The sequence below is a fragment of the Aptenodytes patagonicus genome, chromosome 7 (assembly GCF_965638725.1).
Source record: "Aptenodytes patagonicus chromosome 7, bAptPat1.pri.cur, whole genome shotgun sequence".
Classification (NCBI taxonomy): Eukaryota; Metazoa; Chordata; class Aves; order Sphenisciformes; family Spheniscidae; genus Aptenodytes; species Aptenodytes patagonicus.
Window position 1 is genome coordinate 35,520,076 of NC_134955.1, and position 19,999 is coordinate 35,540,074.

The window sequence follows — 19,999 nt, forward strand, 5'->3', positions numbered from 1 at the left end:
TCACAGTGCTTCTTACAAACATCTTTAGAAAGTCTTCCAGGAAATGCTAAGCTCCAGCTATGCAAGTCTATAGGAGGAAAATCATTGCTCCCCATGGTAGAGTTTTTCACACAGAGGCCATGTGGATGGCTCATAACGAGTACTCTCAATGTGCCCTAGCCTCCCCAAAGCAGGATAGTGTCTGAAAGTTTTCCTCAATACAAAATAAATAATGGTTGTTAACATAAACACGACCATCTGGAAATGGAATCAGAAAATAATACACAATTTACAAATTGATACAGAAATGTCGAACTTGGCTATATGGCCTCTCTGCAATTCTCGGTCCCATTTTCTTCCTCGCTGCGTAGCTTTTACATAACCTTTTTCCCTACAGGAGAAGCCAAATCTAAACCTATTTTGAACTCCCTGCTGTGAATCATTCTGTTAATTGGTCTGTAACATGAAAAGCAGAATGTTGCTGCTGAGAGTGACTGAAGGGTGAAATGAGACTGAGGAGTCTTCCAAGGTTATAAATAATTTATTGGGAAGGAGATGAACCTGAAGATGTGTTGGCCCAAGAAAAAAACTTTGACCAATTATTCAGAGGTAAACGGCCTCATTTTTTTAACTTGCCACTGGTATTTCCAGAATTATTCTCTCTCTGCGTGCCTCCTCCCACCCAATTTTTGTTCCTTGCCAGAGAGGAACATTAATGTCCTCCCATTAATGTGGGAGGACAGACTGTCCCTGCAGAGAGACATTTGTGAGCTCTTGAATTTTGTAGGAAGGAAGCAAGCTCCCATTTGCCCTTTTATCCTTTCCTGCCGAACTCATTAGGACACTGAAACCCTTTAGACCTGTGGGCAGTCCTCCCCATTAGACACAGCTTCAACAGTACTGTTTTTAAGCACCACTGTGCTGTTATATTTTTTAACTAGCAAAATGATAATATTGATGACAGGTGAATAATGATAGGAATGGTAATTCAGCAGGTTGCTCTGCTAGTTCTTGCTATTTTATAGTGACCATAAAAAGGGTTGTAGAAATAGTTGTCAGTCTTTTGGATTCTGGACTAATGCTTGAAAATGCAGACAGTAGGGCTAAAAATCCAAGGCAGGTGAAATTCATTAGTTTACTTTTTTTAGTGTTTAAAGTAATTTTACATGTTTTGTATAACAGATTCATTAATCTAAGTTCACATGAATATCAGTATTGAGAAGATGTCTGTTATACCAAAGTATAATTCACGATGATGGATGGGAACTACAACAAAAATTATTTTCATAGTTCTCTGTATCTATCATGATTAGCCAAATTAAATGTCTATTATACATTCAGAGGCAGTTCAACTCCATTTAAAAAAAAGGAACAATCCTGCAACTGGTAATACTTCTAAAACCTGAAACAACTTTTGTAATGCATCTATTTTATTCGAGACTCTTTTGTTTAGCAGTCAAAATGGCCACCCTGTAAAATCCTCATTAAAACTGATTAATCCTTTGTTTTGCCCGTTACTTATTCCATTTCTGCATAATTTCACATACAATACACAGAATTATAAACTGGTACTTGAAATAGCTGGAGAAACATTTTGGATTAACCCATGCTCTCCTGAAAAGAAGGTAGCAGGTACAATTAAATTGACAGAATAAAAGAAGTGGTTGTACGCAACTGATTTTTTTCCTATCACCCCAGTATTAGTACAGGAACTTTATCAAATGTACTCTTGGGTTTGAGAACAAATCCCAAATAGTGTCCATTCATGAATATTTATACAGCACAGCAGGTCACGAATGGGTGCTGTCCCGACTTGCTCTTAAGCTCAATCCATGTATCTGCTAAGGTGCACAAACGCTCTTTTGATTTAACAAACAGAAAAGGAGCAATACTGCAAACTAGGCTGCTGCCAGCCTTCCCCAAGATTGTTCTGATCATTACCTACCTTTAAAGGCTTCATACAAAATTCTTACACTTTGTTTTGCAGGTATCAGTGTGAAATATGCAAGCAGCTTGTGGAAACAGTTATTGGGCTGATGTCCCTTTTAAAATCTGTCAGCAAGAAGGGGTTAAATCTTGCTTTTCTCTGTTTATGAATTGTAATGCCGCTAGAAACCTTATGTCCTCTAACATTGTACTAGGGCAGAACATTAGTGTATGAACTCCTATCGGACATGTCAGCACAATGCTCTGAAGTATTTTGGGATATCCTTGTTAGTTCCTTATGTAACCGTACGACCTCACTTTCTGAAATCATGTCCCAAGGCACATAGCAGGAGGTACAGCTGTGTCCTACTTCATGCCACCTCCAAGAATATTGAGTTTTGGAGCACTAGCAAGGCTTGTAAAAATACAAAGCGATATCTTACAAAAGAAAAATACATTAAAAGAAAAAAAGAGAAAAGAAATTGTGCTCACCTGCTCACCAGCCTGGGATTCCCCTATGATGAATCGATCTCCAGGGCCATCAGCAGCTGTTAAGATGGACAATACAAGTGATAAAGGCTGAACCAAAACAAATGATGGCATTAGAAATTAAGAAGAGGAGAACGAAAGCATGATCTAAGATTCAGTTCTTCAGTGTCAGCATGACAAAGGTTATAGAAGTTTTGCAAACATTTCACATTTTAAATCCTTTTAAGCTGTGTTTATTATTCTGAAAATTACAGGTTCTATAGTACTTTTAACTGAAAGTTTCTGGGCAATATGGGATCAAGTAAAAGGAGGTTAGGAGGAATTACATTAATAACAAAGATTTAAGAGTGTTCATGAGATTATTTTTATAAAAATGTCCACCGCGAGCAAATCTTTTTCCATGTGAAACTAACACAGGGGAATCACATATTTTGTAAGTGTATTGCGTATCTTTTTTCTAGACAACGATGGAATATTGACATTTCTAGATTCTACCTCTGCCTTTGGAGGAAAACGTGGACAAGGGAAGTGGTTACAGACTGTGTAGAAAACCATACAGGTTTGGCATTTTCTGAAGAGCACTAGGGCTAAGATAATGCAACTTGGACTGCTACATTAGAAGTCTGGGTTCTGTTCCTTTTTGTAATTTTAGGAGGTAGCACTGAACTAGTTACCTTATACCTTTCACTGAAGCCATTCTGAAAACTGAAAGTCAGAGATCGTTGATTTAATAAACTGAAAGTCTCCAGGACTTCTAATTTAGCAAAATGTGTATTTTTACAGGGACAACAAAGGCACCGTTACTAACGAAGTTTAAGCTTCTGCCTGCCTCAAAGGTTTTCAACAAGTTGCATTAGTGGTATTACAGGCTCTACTATGGTGTAAAGCATGTATGGAGCACAAGCAACTCTGCCTGCCCAAGCACAGCAGGCATGCTGTCAAGAGTGTTCAGGCAAACTGGGTTTGTACGCTCACATTTAAATATGTCTTTTTATTAATTTTAAATCTGTAACTGTCAAAAGCTGATTTCCCAGAGATGAAGTCTAATCAGTGACAATCTTTAACTTAATACTTTCTTTTTTATTTCAAAAGCCCTGAATATACAGCTAGATAACCTTATCATATTGAGAAGAACTGCTTTCAGGAAGGATGCCCATTCAGTCTGTACAATGATTTATTACATTTGTACTCATATATCAGCTGCAACTCTGCAGATGATGATCTATGGTATTTAGTCATGTTTGAAGACTAATGATCAACTTAACTTTAAAAGCCTATCAAACAGCCTAATCTATGAGCTTTAGAACAAACTCTAAAATAAGAAAGTGGAAAAGGACTTTTCAACTACTTGTCTTTGAATAATGCATATAATACTACTGAATACAGTTGTCACACCTTCACTGAAAAAAATGCACTGGGATGATCCAGCAAAAGAAGAGAAAAAAATTCCCTAATAGCTAAATTATTTTAAACCTGATAAAATGCTACTGAATTAGATTTCATTCCCCCATTAGTAATGATACGGAGACAAAGTTTATAGGTGATGTACAACTGATAAAGCTTGAAAAAAGTGGACAAGGTTTTGGGGCAGACAGGTTTATGTGACTGAAAGCTAATCCTTTATTTTTTTGTAAAAAATATCCGTTAATGTAGTCAATATTATTTCTGCCTACAAGCTTTGTTTCTCATGTTCTGAGATAACAGGTCTACAAGAAGAATAGAATAGAATAGAATAGAATAGAATAGAACAGAACAGAACAGAACAGAACAGAATAGAATAGAATATTTCCGTTGGAAGGGACCTACAGCAATCATCTAGTCCAACTGCCTGACCACTTCAGGGCTGACCAAAAGTTAAAGCAAATTATTAAGGGCATTGTCCAAATGCCTCTTAAACACTGACAGGCATGGGGCATCGACCACCTCTCTAGGAAGCCTGTTCCAGTCCTTGACCACCCTCTCAGTAGAGAAATGCTTCCTAATGTCCAGTCTAAACCTCCCCTGGCGCAGCTTTGAACCATTCCCACGCGTCCTATCACTGGATACCCAGGAGAAGAGATCAGCGCCTCCCTCTCCACTTCCCCTCCCCAGGAAGCTGTAGAGAGCAGTGAGGTTGCCTCTCAGCCTCCTTTTCTCCAAGCTAGACAAACCCGAAGTCCTTAGCTGCTCCTCACAAGACATTCCTTCCAGCCCTTTCACCAGCTTTGTTGCCCTCCTCTTGACACATTCAAGTACCTTACTGTTACTCTATTTGAATGCACCACCAAAATTAGGGTCTTGTGTGTTGGTTCTGACAGAAGTTGTTGAAGACAGCGTTCATGATCATTCCGCTCATTCTGCGTGTTTACTGAGATTGTACTTGTACTTTCCCTTACCTTGTAGCAATCAAGTTGCAAGACAGCATTTGCTTGATCCCAAGGCCCTTGTCAGTCAGCATTCTACTCAGAGCTCCCCCTCTCAGCTTTTCTCAGCGTTATATTACCTGTATTTCTCTGGCTACATCTGCACTCCCTTGCCACTATTACTGGTCATTTTGGTCTGCCTGTCTCTCACACACATAGATGACAGACAGCTGCAGTCAAACCCATCTTGTAGACCTGGAATTTTATTTTTATATCAAATCCATGGGGAAGCTATTGGACTACATCCATTGCCTGGATTTGTAGACAGTCTATTTCATGGGCAGTTGCGTTCCATTGTTTCAGCTGCCAGTAACAAAAAAGGTATTTTAATGTCCCTAGAAGAAAGTTGGCTATTGTGTCCAAATTTCAACATGGTGTTACGATGATGCAACCCCTACCACAATGAAATCACTACTAGTATAACGTTCAATCATATATATTTTAATTTCCTCCATAGATATCTGAGGTGAGCATCATCAGTCTTACTTTACAAAGGGAAAAACTGATGCACAGAGAAGCAACTTGCTCAAAATCATGCAGCACCTAGTGGCAAAGCAGAAGATGGATTCGGGTCTCCTGGGAAACCACTCACTTCTTGCTCCGTAAAGTCACACTAACTCATTTTATTTTTATACAGCAACTGCAATATTTTCAAAGTAAAAATGAGCTTTTCTTTTGAGGTGCCTCTGTAAGAGTACATTCTGATATGTATTTTTGAAAATTCTCTAATGCAATGATAAAATAATTCACAAATAGGAAGCTGGATCTGTGACAGTTCAAAAAGCAACAGATATGTAAGAAATTCCTGATTAAATCAACAACAGAGGAATAGAAGAAGAATCTGTCATTCAGAAACAGATGTTCTGTTACTCTCCTGAATTTCCAAGAAACTCACTAGCAACTCAGGTGCATGTCTATGAGCACACATGGATGTACATTTGCTCATGTACATATGTATCCACTTAAAAGATCTGAATTCAACTTTATGGTCTTCCTTCGAGACAGCTGCATTCTACGTAACTGTGACTTCAGCAATGATCTGAATCAAATCTCAACCAAAATAACCATTGCCGGATCCAAAACAATTGAACTAACGTTATAAAGTGGTTTTACAGACACAATACTGCATGTCTACAAAGTGAGTGTTTACCTCTGACAGCGTAGCCGTCTTTTACTGATGCTGGAAATGGTGGTAGATTATCTTTTGCATATACATCTTGAGCAAGGACTCGGCCCATTCCATCTAGAAAAGAGAAAAGAGAAAAGACCGTGCTCCATGTCATTACAGCTAGTAAAAGGGAAAAGAAGTGAACAGCAGTGTGCTCTGATGGATGAAATGTATGTGTATGTGACATGAACAGAGCTCTCAGGTTTTTGATTTCTGCCTCTACATAAATGAAAAAAGACGAGTCTGAAAGTACTGATGAAAGATTTGTTCAGTCAGTCTGTGTTCCTGGTTATGATGAAATTGTTGACAGTATATCTGAATGCCAAGTATCCAAACCCAGAGGTAATAGCTCTGATAGAGGATCAGACAGAAAAAACAAGTATTTGTTTCTTCAGGACAACTTTTTCTCCTGAAATCTCTTAAAAACACACACTTTCTTGTATTTCAATTTTTAAAAAAAAGTTCTTTTTTTAAAAGCTTTTAAAATAACATTTCAAAAGTAAATCCCATGTGCAAAAGGTGAGAAGTGATGGATTGTGCCCAGAGGACTCAACATTAACAGTAATGATGGACAAGTTTCCATAAAATTGACAAAGAAGTTTTGCAATAGATTAGCTTTGCCTAATTGCTGAGAGCGTTTCTGCTTAATGGAGGGTGAATGCACATAAGTGTCAGGATCATTTATGTAAATTTACGCTGTTATAGTTCTAAATATTTTAATAGCTGTTTCAAACATACTCTTTCCCTTCACTTAGCAACTATGACTGATGAGTTGTAATTTGGCTCTGCCTCCCTGTAGAGACTGATATGAATTACTTCATCCTCAGTCAAGTGTGCACTACTTGCTTGCTTTTACGGCGCCAGCAAGAGTTTTTTTTAGTATGATGTGGAACAGAGTGGAAAATATGTATCTTATCCCTTCATACAGTGGGAGAGTGAGAAAGAAGATTTATTCTATGTGTGATTAGATGGACTAGGAAGGGGCACATGGGTCAGAACTACTGAGATCGGCTTGATTCCAGTATGTCTAAGTAGAAGGGAAGCTCATCTCATAATAGAGGCCATCGCTCTTAGGAGTGTGTTGTGGCACAAGAAGGCAATATCCAGCTGAAAGTATGAAGGAATGAGAGGATGCATGAATACTTCTACCTGGAGAATTTGTGTGGATATGTACTTTACAGATTATGATCTTTCAGGCACGCCAAAAAAGAGAGACATACATAAAGCGTGTTTCTTGTTTTACAGATAGGGAAATCGATGTGGTTCTGGATTTGCTGGCAAGGCAGAAGACCTAACATTGCACACTAAATGGATAGGTTTTGTTAAAAAGTGCACCTACTTGATTTGTAAATGTTCAGCTCCAGTGAAGTGGTATTATAATGGAGATTATATTTTACTTATTAACACAAAGGGATTTAGTTAGTAATTAATTATAATAACTATAACATCATTGTGCTCACATCCATATGTATCAACTTGTAGCCTGAGGTGAATATTTATGTTGCATTTTTGAAATAGGTGTTGCCATGAAAATGCTGATAAAACCTTTTAAAGCAACTAGAAAAGCACCTTTGTGATGGCTATTAATACGTCTGTGCATCACTGCGTATCACTCTCTGTGATACACAATATAGAAGTTATTAGAAAGCTCACGAGAGCTTGTACACTTGCACTGAAAAAAAGAATGCAGACATAGACATTTAAATTATAGCATAGAAAAGGCAGCTATCAAAGGCCTAGTAAAAACACCCTCTGTTCATAGACGCACGAAAGCTCATACAAAAGTGATGCTTCTAATTTTAGCAGGTATGTTGTGTCTTTTTACTTCTTGTCTGCATGCAAAATCACACCAATTAGAGCAAAGTTGAACAGTATGTTCCTGGCATTCTGCCATGCAATATTTGAAGGGAATAAATGGCCAGCCAGTAGCGGGAATGAATTTCATTAAGGGGAGAAAAATGTAAGAATTATTTGCTGAAGCCTTAGGCATTTAAAATGAAGCAAGTCAGCAACTAAAGGACAACCTGAAGTACCTCTGTACTCTCCTTTATTTGAGCAATTATTTTAGAAATACACTGTTTGACCTTATTTTGATTAATTGTAATTCAAAAAAGATGTTATATTTTAATGTCATCAAACTGTCCCTTGTGATGCCCATAGCTTTCCGATTCTAACACAAAATGGAGAACTACATTAAACTCACTTTCAAAATTTGGGTATTTTCTAAAGCTTAGCTGGTGAAACTGGTGCTGGTCTGTGAAGAATTTTGATTTCTCAGTGTATCGGTACTGGGATAAAGCAGTGAGACAGGTATTGTACTAAAGGTGATGGATTTGCTCCCATTTTGTAAAGATTGCCCTGGTAGCACTTCAGTGTGATATGAAAAGGCAGTTCTATCAAAATAATCAGCTAGTTCAAAATGAATAAGCACTGGAAAAAAATGCCCAAACTCTACAGAAGTTACAGGGCTCCTGGGCCAGATCAGAAAAGCTGCTCCGTTCTGAGGTTTAAGCCCATGAAGTGTGGATTGCCTCTGCTTTGTACTTTTAGTATCAATTAAACTTCTGCCTCTTCTTAGTTTCAGAAGAATAACCATTATCTTGCTGTCTAAAAACTTAACCTTATGTACCCATGGAGCAATGTTCAGGTAGCTGCATTTAGCTGGAATAAAAGGCTAACTGGGGGCTTCATACCAGATATTGATGATGGCAGGTGGGATATATGCTTCAGATGCCTTTGGTTTATGGCACTTCTGTAAAATGTTTTAAGACTGTCCATTTTATTTTTTTTAATATGGAAGAGGCTAAATGATCTATACAGGCACTGAGCAATACACTTACCAATGTGAAAGTCACGTTTCAAAAGATAACTTTACTCATCCTCCCCCTTATGTTAGGAGAGAATAGATTTGAGAGACTACAGCATGCCTTGACTTAATCAAGAATAAAGTCAGGACTGTACTGGCTACTTGTACAGAGTGACATTCAGCAGCTTTATTTATGAGGATGAATACTATGTAATATGTTTAGTAGTGTAAATAAATCAGGTAAAATTAATTAGGTAATTTGTTAATGAAATAAATTGCAATCCTAGAACTTTAAACATTTCACTTTCCTTACAGAGAAATTGTGCTCCTGAAAGATAATTTTCAGGAGCTCAGTGTTAATTCAAGACACAAAACCACAAAGAAAACAAACACAGCACAATAGTGCTTTTCTGAGTACAGTTAGGATTCAGACCTCCAGGACTACATTTTTATTATCTCCTGAAATTACAGGTATATTAACTGAAAAATAAATGAATAGATAACTAAATGAAAAACTGGTTCTCAATTAATTGTATTCTTCAAAATCAACATTTTTTAGCAAACTAACATATACGTGTGTGCACGCATGTGCACACACACATATACATATATATGCCTATACAAAAAAATCCTATATATTTGTCTGTGTAACACTACGGTGATCACTTAAGAACTTCTGAAAATGAGATTCCATCTTGAGATTTGTATCTGTAGATTAAGAGAATTGAATTTCCAGTATCACAGACACAGATGTGTCCTTTAGGATGTCTCCTAAAGGCTCAATCCTGAAATTTCATACTATGTATTAGGAAATCTTACAGTGCTAAAGTAAGTGTATATTTGTTGAAAAATAACTTGTGAGATACAATTTAGCACTACAGTGCAAAAATATGAAGGAATATGTCTTTGTTAATGTTTTCATTGTTGATACAATTATGTGAATATTAAACCAAGAATGTATCTCTACAGCTGATGATCTTACCATGTACCTAACTCTTATTTCGGGTGGGAGAGAAGAGGGTCATAACTGAAGTGTCTCAGCAGACTCAGAACATTATTTTTTAAAGAATAACAGTGCCAGGAATAAAAATCAATATGTTCCAGACTTAAAATCAGCCTGAACTTGATGTCAGTTATCAGGTAATATGGAAGAGCAAAATGAAGTAACAAATAAGACATTATAAAGTATACTAGAACACCACCTCTTACCTTGGCAGCATATTCCCATGTAGTGGAATAAAACCAGAAACAATCAAATTGCCTTTTTGACAAATTAGAGTATATAAAACTCTATAGAGAATATAAGCATCTAGCTAAGACCAATTACCTCCATTCTATCTCTGTAAGGACATTTTGAAGCGCATGTAGTCTGAATAGAATCACTCTGTTATTGGTACGGTAACATTATCAGTATTAACACAAAACTGTTACTTAGTCCATATTTTGAATGTTTTTTAATATTAAAATAAATTACATGGTGAAAGCTTGTCCAAAGTATGTTGCAGCAGAAAATTATATATACTGTGGTTTTGTCTGATTTCACCATAGTTCTAATGAAGAAGTTTACAAATCAGGTATACGAAAAGGCTGCTACCTACTGTTGATGCAAATATGTTTGCACAAAGACTGGTGTATACCTATAAACAGATGGTGATGTTATTGTTATATATATCAACATATATGTAGCATGTGAGGATTATGCTTATTCTCTGTCTACCCAGAAGAATATTTTTAGCCACATTTTATTAACTTCCAGGGAAAATACAGCTTCTGTCCAGAAACACAACGACAGCAACACAAAAGTGTTGTGAAACAGTATGTAAGTTTTCATCCAGAAGTGTAAAAGAGAGATGGAGAAAAATAGTAATAAAGATAAAAGGACAAGAGAATAAGACATATTTATAGAATCAAGGACAAAAAAAGGAAAAATAACAGCTTAATACTTGTTTTCCCCTGTAATCAATACAACCCAAATTCAAGAACTTATTTCTTCACTTAGTTTTGCACTAGAGGTTTAAAAAATCAAAACTATTTTTATGTAAAAAAGAATAATAATGCTACAGTACCTTAACACTACCTTATATAGCAAAATAAACATATGCTGTGCTGCTTTTTCAGGGAGGTACATGCCAGACTTTTATCCTTTATTTCAGGAGTTCAGTGTCATATATATAGCATCTATTTGGACTAAATGTGCCTACCACTGTTGCTCATCATACTGTCCACAAAGGGCTGTCTCCACATTTAATGGACAGCTATCCAAAAAGATCTAATAGCTATACTCGGGCATTTATGCCTTAATGCCTTCTTCTAATCTGCACACCATTATGAAAGTGCAGGGTGTAATATGCATATTCCTTGTTAATCCAGTATTGTCACTGTTCTGAATGCAGGATATGCAGCACCTTCTCAGAGACGTGCTTCCTGCTACCAAGGCACAGAGGAGTGCTGATCTCCACTTGGACTGACTAAACACACAGGTGTGATTCTACATACAGTCCGCTAAATCAGTATGTCAATATGAAGACATCTCAAATGTTTGTGGCAGCACAAAGATTTGGTGAAGGGCAGGAAAACTTTGAACTTTCAAGCCAGAAGACAGAATATCCCATTCAGAAACTATTTTTACCTCTCTGCTATCTGGAGTCCACTGATGTCCTAAACACTCTGGCTCTTGAGGCTCATGGTTCCACTCTCTCTTCACTCACCACCTTACCTTTGGAAAATCTGGAGGAACCCCTGGAGGAGGTTTCCTCTTCCCTACCTACTTTAGGATTACTTGTCAGCATGCTTCCTGTCATGATTTTGTTCTGTGCCACGAACGCTCTCCCAGAGAATGCCCAGGCTTGGTGTAAGGGATAGCAGAAGCAAGGGAGACACCTAATAGGCATTATGAACACACTATTTCAGGAGGGAGGATAGTTTAGCTGAATAAACATGAGAGGTGCCCTGCTCATTCCTTTTAAGGCCAGAAAATGGCTTCATCTATGCCCATTTATTTACAAGTATAGACACAGTCACAAGGTCTGACATTTTGCCTGCTGTTTGGTGCCTTTTAAGACAACCTCGCTGTATAAAACAGTTACCCTTGATTATAAAGTTTCAATAAATCACACATTAAATGCAAGTAAGTATCAGAAAAGGATCAAATGTAGCGGTAGAGTAGAAAGGGAATTATCTTGCGTTTATGAGAAGAGGAGGCAAATTCTGGAATGACTAGTAGGCCAAGTAGGATCTGGAAAAACAGACTGAGACGAACTGTTAAAGATATAGACATGGAAAAAAGTGACCTGGAGTCAATAATCACCTTGATTTGATCACTAATCTCAGATTGGAGAGGGGCTTTAGTGAGAATCTCCCACAGTAAGAGAACAGAGTGAACGATCACAGTACAACTTGGAGCTACTTGGCATCTACAGAAGTCCAGTGTTAAATCAACCACTGAGGCAAACTGTGGTTTCTATGTTTCAGCTTTGTTGCATATAACACAGACCAGAAGAAAATTCATTTATATATTTAATTAGAGTTCCATTACAGATTCCTTCAGGGAGCAGCACTGAGCTCAATCAACGTTCTCCTGACTTTGAAAGGTGACTTCTGCTCCTATTATTGGCATTTCCTAAAGCAGTTTCTCCTGGAGAAGGTACTGTCTCAGACACCTCACAACATTAATAAAAGAGCAAGTGCTTAAGAAGGTTGTAGAATAAGGAAATAACTACCCTAATCCTCACAAAGAATCCAACTTAAAATACCTCTGTAATTGATGATTTCTGTTCCAAGCACTGGGGTCATCTCCAGAACTGTGATGAAGGCCTTGTCCATAGATGTCAATGGGAATGGAGACATGCGGTGTCTTCTTGCTACCTTGGTAATGTCAACAGCACTGTGACCTGCAACAAGAGAGCACCAAGTTTATGTATGCTACAATGTGTAGATGTACGCAGTGATGTTCATTTAAACCACTTTACTGAAATTAATCTGGCACTTTGGGGTAAACTAAATTACTTAGTTATCACTATAGAGCATTTATGTCAGACACTGGGAAGGCATTGTATTCAACTACAATCAAAAGAGAGATTTAAAAGAAAATGCAATTTACAATTGAAAACGTTCACAAAAGTATATATCCTTACTTGTCATGAAGAACATACCAGAAGTCTTGATGAGCATGAAAGGATCAGTTAATCAGAAACAGAAACCTTCAAGATGATGCAGTATTTTACACCGAGGATGATAATCTGAGGTTAACTCAGTTCTATGAACTATGAACTCAGGACAATTCACTCCTCATTCTGTTCTCCACAAACACATCTCAATATGCTATGTGCAGTGCACAGATAAAACATAAAAATGGACACTGTCCCAGTGAGTTTGCAATCCAAGAGCGAGATGGGAGTCAAAAGGTTTGAAAGGAGGATAGAGGGAAGCACAACGAAATCACTGGACAGTCAGGACAGCAGACAGTGTTTCCAGCTAGTGGGCATCTGACCCATTGTCAAGATTTTGTAGTCACCATAGCAAAGTGACGTTTAAATGCGTAATTTGAGTGAAGGTAGTAGGATAGATTAAAGGAAGCTTACTTTTCCCAAGTATGAGGGACAGGTTGGGAGAAAATACGATAAAAGTTATTTGAAAATGAAGCCAGCAGCACGTTTGATTTCTTGATACTTACTGAGAGAGTAAACAAGGGGACAACAAGCTTTGAAGGATTTTGAGAATGAAGATAAGCAACTGAAGAGAAGGAACTATTGCAGGAATACATAAACAAGAGTAACAGATACAAACCAAAAGGTTAAGAAAATGACGTTTGTAGAAATATCTGGAATGGATTTGCCTAGAACAAGAAGGCATTTATGAGATCCAAAGTGGATGATGTTCTATATGTAATACGTAATGATATTCCTAAAGCAACATATTATAATAAGATAGCATTAACAAAAAATAGAAACTAATTTTTAATGACGTGATTTTGCTTTGCAGTAGCTACCTAACTATCCCATTTGCTGCTGCACATGCCTTCACATTCTGGAAAAAAATTAGATTATTGCTTTAAGTGCAGTCTTCCACTAAAAAAATAACTACAAAAATAGTAAAACAATCATGCAATCTAAGTTTTTCCTTTCAGAAGAGAAGGTCACTTAATCGATCTGTATATATAAAACTTATTTCAGCACTGACACATGCTTTCTCTCTATGTGGGAGATTGTTCATTAGTTTATTTTTTTGCCAATAACACAGTAACTATCTTTAACAGGAAGAAGTAGAGACAAATAAAACTGCCCACCTAATTCCAGTCCCAAGAAAGATTCTGGAAGAAATTATCTGAATAATCTCTTTGTATGTATTTAGAAGATAACATCATGATAAAAGCAGGCACTGCGAATTTGTCAAGAACAAGTAATTTCTAACTGACTTAATTCCTTTCTTTAACATAGCAGTTGCCATACTGAGGAAGAGAGAAACAGCTGATGAGATACATTTTAACTATACTAAGACTTTTCACACTCTTAAACATGACTTTCTCATAAGCAAACTAGGCAGAAATGATCCAAATTAAACTATTGTAAGATAAAAGTGTAACTAGTGGAAAAACTGCATTCCTGGATTTAACAACAGGGATGTCCCTAGCAAGCTTAGATTTTCCATTATTATGTCTGTATTTTGTTAGCAACCTCATAAAAACGAGGAAAAGGAAAGGAAAGCATTTGTGAGACAAAGTCAAACTTGCCATACCACTCTCTGCATAGAGAAAGAAATGCAGCTTAGCAGCACTGTAATTCCTGCAGGTCCAGCAGATTCCACACAATGTATGTTAAAAACTTTTTCCTGACTGTATAAATTAAGAAACTATTTTCTTAAAAGAAATAGTTAGAACAAATGAAGGAAGATGTTAGGAAAAAATATGTCACAGCAGTGAAAGCTAGGGGAATTGTGTGGCAGCAAACAACCTTTATGCTACAGCCATTAGGTGCTTTAATGTTTATGTTTTACTGCTACCTATAACTCACTGTTAGCTACTTCAGAAATTAACATTGCACCTCTTTAACCCTTAAATCATGAATGAATTCAGAGGCTTTGAATGCTTTGAATGGTGCCCAGAGTACTACCTTCAGCTTTGGAACTCTGTGTCTAATACACATCATTTGCTTAAGTCAAAGATTCTGTTAAAATCTCCTGAGAAATGCGTTCTTCAACACAGTTTTTTTTTGAAAATAGATAAAATCTCCTAATCTCTGACAACTTTGCTCCAACACCAAAAGTAACACCCACTATTTCTGCAAGAGAAGCCAAGAAAATACATACTCAAAAATAGAGCCCCTTCAGCTTTAACACTAGCATGAATAACCTTAATGAAGAAAGGAAGATGCATGCGTAACTACTAACCCTTCTCTCTCCCTGTTTCTTCCTACAAACAAATGCTAATTCTTCTTTTAGAGGTATCATACGTTTAAACAGACCCAGAGACAAAGAAAGAATGATTTTTTAAATCCTAAAATTACTAAGTGGTACTTGTTAATTACAAGTATATGACATTAAACAACTCCTCAGACTTTCCCAAGTTACCTTTCACTAATGTCAAATGGCTCTGAAAATAACTACTTACATTAAGCAGCATTTTGTATGACAAAATAATCCTCTAGCTTTGAAGCAGCTAAGTCAATTGGTTGCATAAGGTAGAAAATTCCTGACAGCCTTCTCTCTTATCACCAAAACAACTTCCTATTCCTGTTGTTATATATATATATATATATACACACACACACATACGGTGGATCAAATTTTAGACTAGGAAAGAGTCCCATAAAACAAAGGAAAGGAATTGTGCGAATTAAAGAACAAGTCATTTGGATCAAATCTGAATTCTTAACCTTTGCATTGTTTGGTTTGGTTTTATGTAACCCAACATTCAATGTCATGTTCAGGTATGAAAATAAAAATCATATATATTCAACTTGAGAATTTCCATTTTCATTGTCTTTCAGTGTTGATTCTTTTTGCCCATAAAACTTGCACACACATGATAATTTACAACAATACATCACCACAAACAACACAGACCTCCATGTCATTAGAAGAACAACTTGGAAGAAAAAATTAAAAGGCAACTATCCATTAATACATGAACACTACGAGCTATTTACATTTTTATTTTCTCTTTGGACCGAATTTCATTGTCTTAAGTTATTAAACAACTTCTGCAAACCCACTTATGTCCCAACTATATCCTTCTCTTCTCATCTGACTATCATTTGCTGTCTTCTGAGCAGTCTTAGTTTCTCAATAGAGCTATGAAGTTTCAGTACTTACTTGCTCTGAGGATGTTCTCCTTGCTGCTGCACCTAGACTGGACCTGCAGAGAGAGCACAGAGTCTATGAGCTACAGAAGTTAAGAAGAATGCAAAATACAGAGATATAATGGGCAAGCTCCTGGGATCTAAGACAGAGGCTATACATATTTTCAGCAACATTCTTACATACTCTACATGAGATAAGTATATTTAAGCAGAAGGGTAGTAGCTGATGGTCAGAATCTGATACAAGCAATTTTACGCGCCCCCCGCAAGAAACAAGACGGCCTAAGGACAGTAATAGAGTAAAATCAAAGAACACAATGGTTAAAATTACGTGTTAAGCTCCAGTTTTAAACAGAAAATCCACATTTTTTTTATATAATTGGAATTACAGTAACTCTGAATCTAGGTCCTGTTTTATGATTAGACAAAATACTAACATAACTATATTATCATGACCTGCTTTAAAATTCTATTATTGATATTTTCAGGTATTATAGAAAGAGTTTAAAATACTCAATTTAGATTGTGTTGATTCTGAAGATATTTAATAAGACTTCTTCACAATTGTATAAGCAACTCACAATTGTATAAACAGCTCCTGGCTGGAGCCAGATAAATTTACTCAGTTGTTTCTGTTTGGTTAAAAGAAATGCTATGTTCAGTATGAACTTTCAGTGCAATTCTACCTTAAAAAGTGAGAATGACAACTGGTTTCTCAACAAATCCTCTTCCTAGATGCTTAGCTGCCACTGTGCTATTCCAGATACATTTGTCTGACTCCAGGGAAACTGGAGGACTCACATTGGTCTAATATTCTAGTAACACTGGATATTTAGAGTTCCATCTGTTTACCATGCAGATTTAAAAAAGAATTGTTTTTTGAAGAGTATCAGTCCTGTAAACACAACACAGTTTAAACTTTATCTATACTGAAGCATCAGCTCTTGTTAATTCTTCTCAGGTTTGGAAAGACAGCACATTGTATAACAACACTGAAGTTGCAAGTTTTTAGATGAACTAATTTGAACAGCAGTCTATTTTCTGGCAGGTCAGCTGACTGAACTGGTAACACTTGAATAAAAAGCTTTTTGCGTGGACAAAACCCCAGCTAAAGTAAACTTCACAGGAAGACAAACCTCAGAGAGAGTATGAATGGAATCCTTCTCTTTTTTTACTTTATTGACAAATGTATTGCTAAATTTCAGCGAGAGTACTAATAAAGTAAAACCGTGTACACGTGGTGAAAGAAGTGGAATAGCACAGGTGACGCTGAAGGGTTTAATTTCATTGCAGAACATTTGTCTCTGCTGAAAAAGCAAAGGAGTGAATCCAGATTATCTTTCAGACTACAGTTTCAATTTGCAGTTACAGAAAAATTGCCTAGAAAATGAATATGTATGATCTAACAATTGATGAAGAATGGTACATGCTCAACCCCCAAAAAGCTGTCTTCAGAAAGGAACAACCATTTAAGGCTGAAACCAAATGTGCCCCAGCTTCTAAACCTCTTTCTTCTGTTCCACAGCAGCTTGCCCCAAATGTATATTCACATACAAAAATTGGATTCTACAGCGCAACACAGTCTACTTATTGTAATGGAATAACTTATGGAAAGTAATGTTGCAACTTAGAGTGGGTTATGGTGTCCTTCCCTGAAAAAAACTGTTGTTTAAAAAAAACAAACCGAAAAAACCCAAACCCTCCCTCCTTCCCACCAAAAATACTATACAAGAAAACTGCAAACAAAATATTAATGATGTCCAAATTTGGCCCAGAGTTGTTTTACCAGATTTCAAAGGCATGACATAAACTCTCTTTGGAAGAAGTAAATATTTACCTATAATTTACGAAAGGACAATTCTGGACCAAAAAGATGGTATAATGGTAGGAAAGAAAGCACAAAAGAGAGAGAGGCACAGACTGAGAGAGAGAGAGAAGCAGGATGGACGTGGCAAGGCAGAAGATGGTGTGTGCAAAAGGAGACATGGGCCTATGTGTGTAAGACTACTGTTTAAAATGGAAGAGGCTCTCTTATTTCTCACTGAAAACCATATGAAAAGAGAAAACGAGGAATGGACCTGCTGCAAAATAACCAAGCGATTCAGCAAACTGTGGAATGAAACTCAGTGAGGTAACATAGTCCTAAAGAAAAAGGCAAAAAACCAAAAATACAAAACACAAACATTTGAAACAATCTATTAAAACAAACTAAGTAAAATATGTGATCCAAAGGACACAGATAAAAGCTACTAGAGAAGGAGGAAAAATGTTAGCGGACAAAGACAGTGCTAGAGAAGTAAAATGGAAGTCAAGAGAGAGTCTTCAACAAAGTGGAGGAACAGAAGGAGCCCAAACCCATAGCGCAAAGCAATGTTTGCGAATGGAAAACAGCTCCTTTGAGCAGTAATAGTTACTCTCGAGTTGTAGCCTCTATTCCTCCTCAGTTCATCTTTAAGCCCTTCCAACCTATAGTGGAGCTAGTGTATGGACAAAAACAAGAGATTTATAATGAACAGAGCAGCTGAGATTTGCAGATCAAATCTTCTAATATAAAAAACGTGCTGACAAAGTTTTGCTCTTACAGTGTCCAAATGACAATGGTAACAAAAGACAGCTGGCTTCACACGCAGCCTCTTACAGGTCATTTTTTTAATTCTGTGCACACAGAGGACTTTAAATTTACTTTTTGATTTCTTACACCCAGCCTACAGCTTTCATGTTATCACTCACCTGATGGGCAACATATGCAGTATGAGAAATAATTTGCTTCCCACAAATTTTAAAAGCAGCTGTGGAAGAGGAATCCATGATAATAAAATAAAAGGCTTGATCAGCTAGACTTGATCATTTCCCAACCTATGCTCACAGCTGCAGAATACAAACCACGTTTTAACATAACTGACATCAAAATTAGTTAGTACATAATACTTCTGTTTGTTTAATATGAATTGCACATTGATACCCTAAATGTGATTTTTAAACAAAACTGCAGTAAAATATGATTTTGAATAAAACCCACCAGTTTTCCAACACATACAGTTTTAGCAGCAACGGAACTTTGTATAAATGGGGTCATGTGCTTTAAGTGCCTTTTATCATATTCATTATTTGTATGTTTTACTACTTTGTTATTTGTGACATTTATGAAAAATCTGTATTCTTTTCACAGCTACTGCTAAGTAAAGAATCCGTATTACATTGCATATAGTACCACGACTGACTGGGGCGAGTGATTAGTAGTATTATTTACTATAATTCTTCTCATTCACAGGTAGTTACAGAAATAACAACCTATGGCTGTTTCTCCTTTCACAGGGAAAGTATAGATTTATTGTTTGTCCATTCTACAGCCTCTTGGCTCACAGTGTACCTTGGCAGAAGATACAGTGGGCTACCAGCCAGTACCATTCCCCTGCATAGTTCAGGCAGAATGTAACCAAACCCAAAGCATTCAATTCACATTACTCTGTTTTTTAAGCAAACTGGATTTTATGTTCTTTAAGATATAATTTCATCATGCTGGAATGCTGAGTAAGCTTTCTCCCATTGGCTGAAGTAGTAAATAGAATGTGAAATGAAGTACTCAAAAATAAATTACGGGAATGGTAAAATAAAGAGTCCTGCTGACAATTTCTGTCTATCAATCATGATTGGTCGGAAAAATGAAATCAATGTCTGTACTAAATTGGATTTATTTAAATCTACATTATATGTTTTGCTGCAAATAAAAATCGGTCCACAAAAAATTTTTTTACAAGAAAAATAGAAAAAGACACAAAGAAAAGTTCATGCTACAAGTGAAAAATTCATGTGAAAAATAAAGAAAAAAAAGAAAATTGAAAAACCCTTTAACACTTTATCACGACTGTTAGGAATGGTTAGAGAAATTACTTACCTTTTTAAAGTCATAACAAGATTAGCACAGAGTATTAAG

General features: G+C 36.6%; 1 protein-coding gene across 22 annotated transcripts in view; it reads right to left on the reverse strand.

The window, feature by feature from the left end:
* GPHN (gephyrin) overlaps positions 1-19,999 on the reverse strand; it is a 301,882-nt gene that overhangs the window by 39,293 nt on the left and 242,590 nt on the right. For 13 of the 22 annotated variants that reach the window (XM_076344877.1, XM_076344875.1, XM_076344873.1 and 10 more), the window contains 4 exons: positions 16,079-16,121; positions 12,523-12,660; positions 5,947-6,039; positions 2,398-2,453 (listed from right to left, as the gene is read on the reverse strand). In XM_076344877.1, the coding sequence (XP_076200992.1) occupies positions 2,398-2,453; positions 5,947-6,039; positions 12,523-12,660; positions 16,079-16,121 (330 nt within the window). Of the gene's footprint in view, positions 1-2,397; positions 2,454-5,946; positions 6,040-12,522; positions 12,661-16,078; positions 16,122-18,479; positions 18,543-19,999 lie in introns of all 22 variants that reach the window. The other 9 variants (XM_076344879.1, XM_076344866.1, XM_076344880.1 and 6 more) reach the window with 1 other exon arrangement.